Source organism: Staurois parvus, unplaced genomic scaffold (genome assembly GCF_062004578.1).
Source record: "Staurois parvus isolate SC_StPar_1 unplaced genomic scaffold, SC_StPar_1.0 ptg001053l, whole genome shotgun sequence".
In the NCBI taxonomy this organism is placed as follows: domain Eukaryota; kingdom Metazoa; phylum Chordata; class Amphibia; order Anura; family Ranidae; genus Staurois; species Staurois parvus.
In genome coordinates, this window is record NW_028318849.1 from 1,041,422 (window position 1) to 1,053,455 (window position 12,034).

General features: G+C 46.8%; 1 protein-coding gene across 1 annotated transcript in view; it reads right to left on the bottom strand.

Moving 5' to 3' along the window:
• LOC149440787 (interleukin-18-like) overlaps positions 1-9,472 on the bottom strand; it is a 45,647-nt gene extending 36,175 nt beyond the window's left edge. The window contains exon 1 of the mRNA XM_089658161.1: positions 9,415-9,472. Within this exon, the coding sequence (XP_089514287.1) occupies positions 9,415-9,472 (58 nt within the window). The remainder of the gene's footprint in view (positions 1-9,414) is intronic.
• Between the last annotated feature and the right edge of the window lie 2,562 nt (positions 9,473-12,034).

Genomic DNA, 12,034 nt, shown 5'->3' on the forward strand with positions numbered 1-12,034 from the left:
TTTAGTTTTGGTTTGTGCAGTCTGGCTTTTCTTATATTATTAGTAAAGGAGAGCATGTTCAGGCACAGAACGCGTGACTCAGCTGGGACAAAATTTGGAACTTTCATCCCCCCCCCCTTCAAGCTCTGCATCAGCTGAGACTTTGCTTGCCACAAGTTCCTTATTTCTAGAGCTGCTGATCCACTTTCTTCGCTCCGGTTCAAGCTTCCCTTGAAAAGATAGCCACATAGGGATAACATTTTTGTCTTGTTAAAATAAAGAAGAGATTATACTTACCTGCTCAACAATATTGCACAAAACAGTCCCTTACCTCCTCTTCCAGAAGCCCCCCCCCCCACTGAAGTTGTCCGGTCTTCCTTCTTCCGGGTGCCTCCTTAGCAAGCCGGGTGCCAAGGAGGCACCTGTGCACATGTGTTCCTGAGCCGGGCTGTGTGTATCCATAGACCCACACTGCGCCAGTAAGACACGCCCCCGATCCCTCCTTACAGGAGTTTGACTGACAGCAGCCTGAGGCTTTTGCTGCTGTCAGTGTCAGTGAGGGGAGTGGTTCTGCATCCGAAAGACAGTGCTGGAAAGGTGACAGGAGCCAAGTGTTTAGGGATGGGGTGGGCAGAACAGGTAGTGGGGTGTTTTTACTTTAGGGCTGGTTCACACTATAGAAACACAGTCCAGATGCGTTCCAGATGTGCGTTTTTGACGCGTTCCAATGTGTTTTTGATGCATTCCAGTGCGTTTTTTATGCGTTCCAGTTCATTTTTTCCGTTACTCTTTTTTTCCAATTTAAATAGGGACATGTGCATTCCAATGCATTTTTTATGCGTTTTGGTGCGTTCCAGTGCATTTTTTTGTGTTTTACCGTGTTCCAGTACACTTCTGTGCAGGAAAAATGCAGCCTGTTCTACTTTTTTTTCTGCAACCCAACCACTGATGTGAACTATGACATTGACAACTGTATAACTTACTTTCTGTGCATTTTGGATGCAGAAAAAAAGCAATTGCAATGCATGTAATGTGAACTGGTGTTTAATGCAAGGAATGCATTACAGAAAAAGCATTTGACTTTAGAACTATTTGAACTTACATAGAGCACTTTGCCTCCTTTATGGTGGCCATACACTGAGCTAATTTCTGTTTCTTCTTGATGAACCTGCAAAAATTTGCTTTGTGGATGGACCTTTTGGGCACCTACTGTATCCACCTGACATCCCTTGATTAATAAATTGAAGGGGATGGGTGCAAAATTGTCATCTGTTCCAATACATTAACTGCACAGCGGGAAGATTGATCCATCTGCATTGTATAATCTATGTGTATATGGCTTTCCTTTCGCTGCCTATAGCATGAGTATCTCATAAGTCAGTAAGTGCATCTATGTGTGGACTCCAGAGGTGGACAGAAGAAGGAAAGAAAACAAGTAAGAGGTTATTTCACTTTCTAAATGTTTAGGTTTGGTGCTGCCCCCTTTAACCTTGCTGCCCTAGTCACTGGCCCACAAGCAGTGCCAGAACAAGGTCTGCTAGAGCCCAGGGTGAACATGCCAAATTAGCCCCCCCCCCCCAAGATGTGTGAGCATTACATGTCAGCAAAAAGAAAGACCCATCCCAAAAATCAAATTGACCATTAATCTGCATGCTTAGCCCCTACACATAAATTCCCCCTCCTCCCAATACAAATCTGGCCCCCTACTGAAAACTCCCCTTCCGACACAAATCTTTGCCCCCTGACCCCCCAGCTCAAATTCTCTCTCTCCCCATATGCCCCATCACAACCCCCCCTCCCCCCCAAAAAAAATTTCCCCCACCTAGCACAAATCCTTTGCCACCACAACTCCTCTTCCCCCCACTCCAAATCCCCCCTCCCTGCACATATCCCCCTCCCCCAATTCCCCATCCTAGCACAACCCCTCCCAAAAAAAATAATTCCCCATCTAGCACAAATCTCCTTCCTCTCTACCATTACCTTTTCTATCACAAACCCCCCAAATCCCCGCTCCTAGCACAAATCCTTTTCCCCCACCCCCCCAACACAAACCCCCCCAAATTATTATTATTATACAGGATTTATATAGCGCCAACAGTTTGCTCAGCGCTTTACAGTATAAGGGAGACCGTACAATTACAATACTGTTCAGTACAGAAGGAATAGGAGGGCCTGCTCATGGAGCTTACAATCTAATCACCACTCCCCAAATCCCCCCCCCCAGAACAATTCTTAACCCCTGCCGCTCCCCGTATTCCAACTTCCAAAACAAATCTCCTAGCCCAATCTTCTCGTGGTGCCCCCCCCCCTTTACATGATACCAGAGTGCCTACGGCAGCTTCTCCTCCTGCTCACCCCTTGTCCCGGATCTGCCCACCCCATGCCTCGGATCTGCCCACCCCTTGTCTCGGATCTGCCCACCCCTTGTCCCGGATCTGCCCACCCCTTGTCCCGGATCTGCCCACCCTTTGTCTCGGATCTGCCCACCCCTTGTCCCGGATCTGCCCACCCCTTGTCCCGGATCTGCCCACCCCTTGTCTCGGATCTGCCCACCCCTTGTCCCGGATCTGCCCACCCCTTGTCTCGAATCTGCCCACCCCTTGTCCCGGATCTGCCCACCCCTTGTCTCGGATCTGCCCACCCTTTGTCCCGGATCTGCCCACCCTTGTCTCGGATCTGCCCACCCCTTGTCTCGGATCTGCCCACCCTTTGTCCCGGATCTGCCCACCCCTTGTCTCGGATCTGCCCACCCCTTGTCCCGGATCTGCCCACCCCTTGTCCCGGATCTGCCCACCCCTTGTCTCAGATCTGCCCACCCCTTGTCTCGGATCTGCCCACCCCTTGTCCCGGATCTGCCCACCCCTTGTCCCGGATCTGCCCACAAGGCCCCTTATGGTTAAGACAGCCCCACCTGTATTAGGGGACAGCAGAGGATCTATAAAAAAATGTACATTTGTGGGGGTATTATATAACATTTGTGGGGGTATTATATAACTCTCCACATATTATTGTCATGCCTGCAAACCAATACTACTGTTTTTCCCCAAAATTAAATTATTTGAAGACACAATCAGCTTTACTTCTTGCAGCACGTGTACTCCTTATCTCACTTGGGACATACAGTATCCAGGCTACACACACATACACTGCAATAAAATGTGCATCAGCAAACAACATGAAAAAAAACCACACATAAGCAGTTAACCTAAAGATCCTAGGCAGTAAGCCACATACCAAGTAAATGAATTGGCAGGAAGACAATATATGATGACTAACAGGAATGGCGCGCTCCCTTCTCCGAAGCCAAGGACAGTAAGAAGATCAGCAATGCCGTCCTGTACCTGAACACACCTCCCTGTTATACGGAAGTGAAATATCTTACCTGACTTGTAGATCTCTTGCTGCCTGGGGTGTTCTATGTTGTCAGCACAAATGATCAATCTTAAATACTTTATGGTCTGCGGTGATACAATAGAGGGAGGGCTCTTCTTCTATCCTGACTACCTTAGAGAAAAGGGGGTTTCCCAGTTGAAGCAAGAGGTCAATTTGAGTTGTGGGAGCTTCTGTTTTTCAGAGGTTGTAAAGCTTTTTCTACAAAGATTGCATCATTTCTTTTTTTTTGCTTCAGTTTGACATGAAACGAGTTTCAATGAATGCATAGCTAGCAAAAGACAGAAAAAAGGGTGATGAGAACGAATTTTAAACCATGTCCAGGCTAGATCATCACTGGTGCAAAGAAGCTGCAGGCTTCTCCTTCATCCAACATAACCATATTTTTTTTAGTAAATCCCCCCCATGGTATAAACAGTAAAATGCATAAACCCACACATAAACCAAAACTTAAAGCGGAGTCCCACCTGAAAAAAAAAAGTCAGCAGCTACAAAAACCGTAGCTGATGACTTTTAAAATACAGCCACTTACCTGTCCCTCAGTCCAGCGGTGTCCTCACTACAGCTGGTTTCACCGGCTGTCTTCTCTCTCTGGCGGCGGCATCTTCAGTGTGGGCACCTGGCTGTGATAGCTTGCAGCTTCACAGCCGGGAGCCCACTGAGCATGCACGAGAAACGCTGCGCTTTGTGAATGGCCCCGTAGTCTTCTGGGACATGTCACATGTCCCAGAAGACTACGGGGAGGTAGGGGGAACAACTTCCATTTCCGATCACCTAGGAGATCGCAGCGGAAGTGGGAACTGGTGTCTGTCAAATTCGGGTACCCGCTCCCCAAAGGTTCCAATCCTCAATGGGGGGCGGGGGACAAAGGTTTAAAACGGAACTTCCCCTTTTGGGTGGAGCTCCGCTTTAACTACATGTAATCTTAAGCTGAATGACATTTAACATGCTAAAGTATGTCAAATAAACAAATGTCATTCCTGGCCGCCCTATAGCAGCTTTACTGGTACAGGGCAGCTGCTCTATGCAGAATCACGTAAATATACGTAAGTCTACATTTCTGAGTAGGTGGCGCATCTGCATGCCCGCCTACCCATGCTGTCATTGGCTCCTGTATGTGTCAACCACTAAGTCCCGGCCAGTGATTCATGGCCAGGACCTGGAGATCGGCGGAGCAATTGACAGGAGAGAGATCTGTGAATGTAAACAACACAAATTTCTCTCCTGTCAGTGAGAATATGCTGTTTTTTTTTTATCTCCCTGCAAAGCAGGGAATAAAACTCAACACATTCCCTAATAAAACAGTACACAGTGCATAAATATCATACCTGCTTACACACAGTTACATATATATATATATATATATATATATAAATATGTGATTTTGCATTTCAGGGTAGGGTGGTGTCAGCTGTTAATCACTGGATCGCCGAGTATCACTGACGAGAGAGACCTGTATGTAAACAATACAGATCTCTCCCCTGTCAGCTCCTGCACATTGCTTTGTATGGCTCTGCATTGCAGGGTGTCATATGACGTCCTCCCAGAATGCTCCCTCCCACGTGTCCCCAGCGGCAATCTCCATGATCGCTGTGTCCAATGGACACAGCAGATCACCAGGTAAATACAGTTGGCGGTTATCGGCTGCACTTTCCTCATGCTGTCACAGTGTGAGGAAAGATTGGCACTGATCATCAGGGCACTGATGATCAGTGCCCAGCATTGCCGCCCAGCAGTGCCACGCACCAGTGCCCAGCAGTGCTCACCATCAGTGCTGCCCGGCAGTGCCACCCATCAGTGCCCAGCAGTGCCACCTACCAGTGCCAAGCAATGCTCACCATCAGTGGTGCCCGGCAGTGCCACCCATCAGTGCCCACCAGTGCCACCCATCAGTGCCCAGCAGTGATGCCAGTCAGTGCCGCCCAGCAGTGCCAAACACTGCTGCCCATCAGTGCCGCCTATCAGTGCTCATTTAACATGATTTCCCATGAATCTAGTTCACATCTGTGTGCTTTGAGCCGATCTATTTTTTGGAAAGGGTCAGGGACTTTTTTTCCCACAGCAGTTTGCATTTTGCGTGTAATAGATGTCAATGGATCCGCACCGAAAACGCAAGTGTTTTTTATGCGTTTTCCTTTTTTTTGCCAATAGGACAGTATGGACTTTGATGCAACGGTGATGCAACTTTGATGCCACTTTGGTTGGGTGCTACTTTGATGCCACTTTGGTGCGACTTTTCTTTTTTGCTGATAGGAAAGTATGATAGTTTTGTTCATGTAGTACCATTTTGATGCATCATTGATTTTACTATGAGTGTCAGAGAGTGTAAAGTTGTGCTAAATGAACAGAGCTGTCATACTTTCCTATTAGCAAAGAAAAAAAAGAAAAAAGTCATATCAAAGTCTCACACATCCAAAGTCACATCAAAGTTGAATCAAAGTCAATATTTTCCTGTTGGCAAAAAAAAAGCAAAAAAATCCATAATCTGCATACATGTGAATATGTGAATTTAGGCTTAAAGTGTAAATAAAGGCAAACTTTGTTTTAGTTTAGGATAGAGTGGAGAGGGATTAGAACATCTGTCAGGTTTTTATTTCTGTCTGTGCCCCCGTTAGGGAGTTTTACCCTCTCTATTTGTCCTGTTTACCATTATCATTAAGAGTGAAAGTAAAAAAAAATTCCAAATTTTGGGTTGTCCCCAGAAAAGAAATTTCCTGTTTGGCTGTGGGACAGAAAGTGGAGGAAAATCTCCCCATTGTACCACAGATGGCGAAAATAAATCTTACAGGGGTTATAACCCTCCCTTATGCTATACAAAATGAAAAAAAAAATTGGCTCTAGTTCTACTTTAAAATGCAGTTCCACCCAAAAGAGGAAGTTCCGCTTTAATGCTTTGTCCCCCGCTCCCCAGAGGGGGGGGGAGAGGGTACCTGAATTTGACAGGTACTTAATCCCACTTCCTAGGCGATCTGAAGTGGAAGTTGTCCCCCCCCCCTCCCTCCCCATAGTCTTCTGGGACACGTGACAGGTCCCCGAAGACTACGGGACCATTCACAAAGCGCAGCACTTCTTGCGCATGCGCAGTGGGCACCTGGCTGTGAAGCCGCAAGCTGTCACAGCCGGGTGCCCACACTAAAGATGCCAGTGCCAGGGAGAGAAGAGGGCCGGTGAAACCAGCGGTGGGGTGGATACCGCTGGACCGAGGGACAGGTAAGTGGCTGTATTTTAAAAGTCAGCAGCTACAGTTTTTGTAGCTGCTGAATTTTATTTTTTTTCTTTCTAGGGTGAAGATCCTCTTTAAAATCCATTGGGACTAGCAGACAGAACCAGCAGTACCTTAGATCTCACACTGCAGATATACAGCAATGAGGCTGTAAGAACAGGAATCCTAAGTGTAGCACTACCCCCTTAGGAGTCGCTAGAGATTTGGGTCCCTCTATGGTCCTGCACAGCCAGGCAGCACGCTTTTCCCTCCAGCCTTGTACTCCAGAGACAGTAAACAGTCCTTGAACTTGTTTTTTTGGATTTTATTAGGGGACTGAAACTTGGCTGGGGATGAGGAATACATGGGATGCCCAAGGAACTGTAAAATTGAGGACATCTTCCTGGAACTATGTACAAGTACTCAGAAGGGTTTTCTCTTCTTGGAAAGCTATCCAGCCTCTCCTTGTGTACCATCGCAGACCCCAAATAAAATCTCCTTATAACCCAGCTGCCTCAGGGAATCCCTGGGCAGGAGGACCCAGAAACTGCCATCTTAGATGAAAGCAGTCCCAGATGAGAGCTAGTCGGGTTTCCCACTTGAATACCATTTCTCCTTATCTGGCCCAGGGGGTGTGGGCTTACTCACTTAGTCATTCCTGCAAGCTTTTGGGTTGGTGGCTGCCTTCAGGCCTTACACTTGGCTGGCTCCTTCCCTGTTTCCCAGGCTGTCCTCTCTTGGGACGATGAGGCTGAGAGATCCTCCCTTCTAGCTCATCCACCTGTAGGTAGGCCTCTCTCCCGGGACCCCTCCCAGGCTCCACACACCATCCTGCTCACTCCATCTTCCACCCGAACTCTCCTGCTACTGAGCAGGCTTGGTCACTCTTAAGGGCTGTCCTGACCCCATGCCAAGCCTCCTGCTTGGGAATTGGCCAGGATCCCTTGAGAGTGCAGACCAGCTTCTCCTTACCCTCACCCACTGAATTCTAGTGACTTCTTCCAGTCTATAGATCGGGGGGAAGTCTGCAGAGTCACTCAACCCTGAGCAAAATTTGACCCCTCTGACTAATTCTCCCAGCTGCTATTCAGCTTCTTTCTAAAAACAAATTAACTTAGCTCCCCCTAGCTACCAAGAAGGGTGCTACATAAGAATGGAGTGGAAGCCTAATGGGGAGAGGAAAGTGTGCAGCCCAGTGTATGAAATTACGAATCAGTGAAATGTTAGCAAGAGGACATTGAAAAAGAACAGACAAAGCAGACACCTATTCAAAAGCCATCAAGTGTCCCCCCACCTTTTATAGAACTGGTGGAGGTGGACCTTCATGAAGTGGTGGATTTATCCACAGGCTTTGAGCTGGAAGGGGTGAAAAAACTTGTTGATCTGGGAACTTGAACAGACTTGGAGGAGCAATAGGTACATTTTTATGCAAGGTAGGACTGTGCATTTGCAAGCAGGTTAGAACTTAGGTGCAGCCCGAACGGGAAGTTATGAGCTAACTTGTTTTCCTGGTTCCTGGTTTTGGCGGGGGATTAGAGGGATTTATCCCTGAAGATGCCAGCTGCTGGTGCCTGCCATACGTCAAACGTCAGAGACATGGAATTCCCCTCTGAAGGTACGCCAGGGCAGCACTTAGCCTGATTAGGTTTTAGGGAATAGGAAATAAGACTGTGTTTAACGTGCTTTGAACTGTGAAATGTTCTGCACTTTGCTTAAAGTAAAGCATGTGAAATTTTGTAAACCCGCTAAAGTCACCCTAAAGCAAGTTATACATGTGGTCGCTATTAACAACTGAGAGTACAAGTTAGCAAGCAGTCTGTCTACAGCATGCACCTGTTGTAGTTGGATTAGCCTCCAGCTTCGAGGTAGATGATGTTGGCGCTCCCTATGCTGCATTCCATTTCCAAGAGCAACCTGAGCAGAAATGCTAAGCAGAGATCCCCATCTTGCACAGAGGTATGGAAAGTCAAGAGTTCAGATTATGTGCACGGTGGAGCCCACGCTATGAGCATGGTGGGGTTCCATTCACGTAAACGGCGGGTAGCTATGGTTGGTGTTCATCATGCCAAATTGCAAGCTATGTAGGGAAATGTACACAAGCATGGGAACCCGAGAATTAACTAGGAAACGGTTGTGCAAGTGTACATGGTGCATAGCTCATCTCTGATGGTGGAGGTCTGCCTTAAGGTCAAATCTCCCCCATGGTGGACTCACCCTTGTTGCAATGCCAGGATGCATCGCAAAGTAAAGGTACCCCATGTGTAGGAACCAGACCTTGTTTTAGGTGCCTAGCATGGCCCAGAAGAAGCCACGGATGCTAACGGAGCCTACTGCCTGAACAATAGGAAGGATGCTGCAAACACTGACTGCTTGTGCTGCCAACAGTAAACAAATGGAGATCACCTATTACCACAGGAGTTGGTTAGAGGCTGCTGGCCAAAACCCTACTACACTTTGACAAAAGAGGAACAGTGTTGCCTGCAGTTATCACAGAGTTAGTGCCTTTATCAGTGCTTAAAGGTGCATTATCCTGAGAGCTCCAACATAGCACATGGGCCCCAACAAACTGGCTGACAGAAGAGAGATGTTATACTACAAAGTACTGAACTGTCATGTAAATCTCCATAGTTAGGATTGCCCCAAGTATTAGCTTTAGGAGAGGTTGCTCTCTACACCAATTGTTTGTTTTTGTAAATTTCCTGCTACTGTTCATCTATTTGCAAAAATTTTTTGTAATAGTTTAAAGTGGTAGTAAACATAAAAAAAAAGAAGATTTTCCCCTGTAAGGTAATGTCATAATGTGCAACTATGCATCACATACTAGCACATTAGGAAAGACTTACCTGAGAATGAAGCCCTCCAGCTGAGCATTTTCAACACTGCAGAGGCTTCCATCTTCATGCTATGACCACAGCACACAACTCTAGAGGAACAGCACAGGTGTGCCGTTCCTTCAGAGCACATGTGCCGGAGGTGTCACAGGCTGCCGCTAACTAGAATATCTCCTTAATGGTGCATGCTTAGGAGATATTAACCGCTTCCCCACCACCCTATAGCACAAATACTGCTACGGGGCGGCAGGGCTGTGTAAAATCACGTATATATACCATTGGCAGCTTCGGCTGTCGATCACCGGGTCCTGGCTGGAGATTCCGTGATTGCCGCAGAACACTGACAGGGGAGAGGTCTGTATGTATGTCATGCGGATATCTGTATTCGGATCTGTGTAAGTGCTCCTGCCCAGGGACGGACTGACCATTTGGAAACTCGGGCACTGCCCGAGGGCTCAGGGTCAGTAGGGGGCCCCATGAGATGCCCCTGGTAGCTTTTTCATAGGCTTTTTTGAGTTTGGCCAAGGACACAGGGGCCCCATGATCCGCTATTGCCCGGGGGCCCCATGAGTTGTCAGTCCGCCCCTGCTCCTGCCCACATGTCAACTTTTGACATATGACTGTGTCCGTGCAGCCGCTGCATGCCATTCACTTCTATGGGCTGCCTGTATGCAGTTCCAAGGCGGATGCCCACATAACAAAAAGCAGCTCAGCATGGCGGATGGGTCTCAGCATCTGTGTAAATGAGCCCTAAGTCCCAGGCCACACTGGATGTGAATTGGTGTGCGATTTGCATGCCATGTGCCTTGCAAATGCCAAGTTGCACCCTATTGTCCGTAATTAGAGTGGTTATATCAGTGCGGTTCAGACTTGGTCAATGTCAGATGTCCTTCAAATCGCGTCTCAAATCGGCATGTCGTCTGACTTTGAAATCGTGCAACTTCGCTGTAAGTCGTATGATTTCAAAGTCGAGATCGGTGTGACCGGGATGTAAAGCCCAAATCATGTCACAGAAACAGATTTTCCATCAATTAGCGATGGAACTTACTGCATAGTGAAGACAAAAGTGTGAGTAACAGGAAGAATAGAAGTCAAAATACCGAGTAAAGTGATTTGTCACACATGCAATGAAAGCTGTCATGAATCTCAACAGCTTGATAAATGTGAGTGAAAAGCTGTATGCATGAAGGCATGCTTGATGAGTGACAGGATAGAAACAATGAAGAATGCTATAGCGAAACTGTGGACGAAACTAGGTTCTTGCTAAAACTGTAATCTTGAAATCTTCAAGAATAAACCAGAAAAAAATTACAGACTACATGAAAATTGATTCACCTGTAATAAAGAAACTCCAACTGGGAGTTGTTGTTCTTTTTAAAGCTGCTGATGAGCTGTTCTACATTTTAAAAAAAAGCCTAAAATGTGGAGCCAGAAATAGGAATAACGACCAGCTTGGATCTTGGATTACGTCTCTGATTGCTCCACATAAAAGCAACTCAATATTTCTACAATACCATTGCTTGCCTATAGAGATCTGCAAAGTATTAAGGTTCATAAAATAATTTAATAATACTTATATTACTTTGAACACAAAAAGATCGATTTTTACAATCTAAAATGTTCTTTAGTAGACAAGGTCCTCTACATCTGTGGCTTGGTTTAAAGGAGTCCTCAAGCAATAGATCTTGGAGAACCATTTATTTATTGCAAAGACAATCATGAGTGCAGCTACCAGACAACAGCTGAATCTTGCTCTTTACTGACAGACCAGGTGGTATCAGAAAGTTTTGAGACTAGCTCTGTTAATAAGAAAGTACTTTATTTATCTCTGTTTACATGCTATCACCTTCAATATAGTCCCTTTGCACAGCAATACAGCGCTCCCAGTGTTCCTGACACTTCTGGAATGTGTCTTGGAAGCAGGGGTGGACTGACAACTCATGGGGCCCCTGGGCAATAGGGGATCATGGGGCCCCTGTGTCCTTGCCCACACTCAAAGCACACCCAAAAAAGCCTATAAAAAAGGTACCAGGGGCATTTCATGGGGCCCCCTACTGACCCCGGGCCCTCGGACAGTGCCCGAGTGCTTGAATGGTCAGCCCGCCCCTGCTTGGGAGTCTTCTTTTTGAAGCGTGTCAAGCATCTGGACTTCCTCAATGTTGTCAAAACTGCGACCTTTGAGCTGGATCTTCATCTTCAGGGCGAAGTCCGCAGGGGCCAAATCTGGAAAGTAGGGTGGGTGCGGAAGTTGCCAAATGATTTCGACATTTTCAGGAGTTGAGCTCGTTGAAGGCCTTCCTGATCTCTTATCGTCTTCCAGTGATGTTCTTCCATTCTTGAAGCACACGTGCCACTCAAAACACCTCAAACGACTCATTGCAGCATCTCCGTAAACTTGCTGAATCATGTCAAATGTCTGTGTGGCAGATTTGCCTACTTTACCATAGAATTTCAAATTTGCTCTTTGTTCTAACTTGCTGTCCATGATGAAATAGCAGAGGTGGTAACACATGTGGTCAGAATAGCACCAGTTGCACAGCTCCCGATATACACAGAATGATGTCTTTTGGCACACTGACTTATAAAGGTCGGTGCTCCCTGTGACTGTGCATGCAGCCTTGTGCTGCAATCT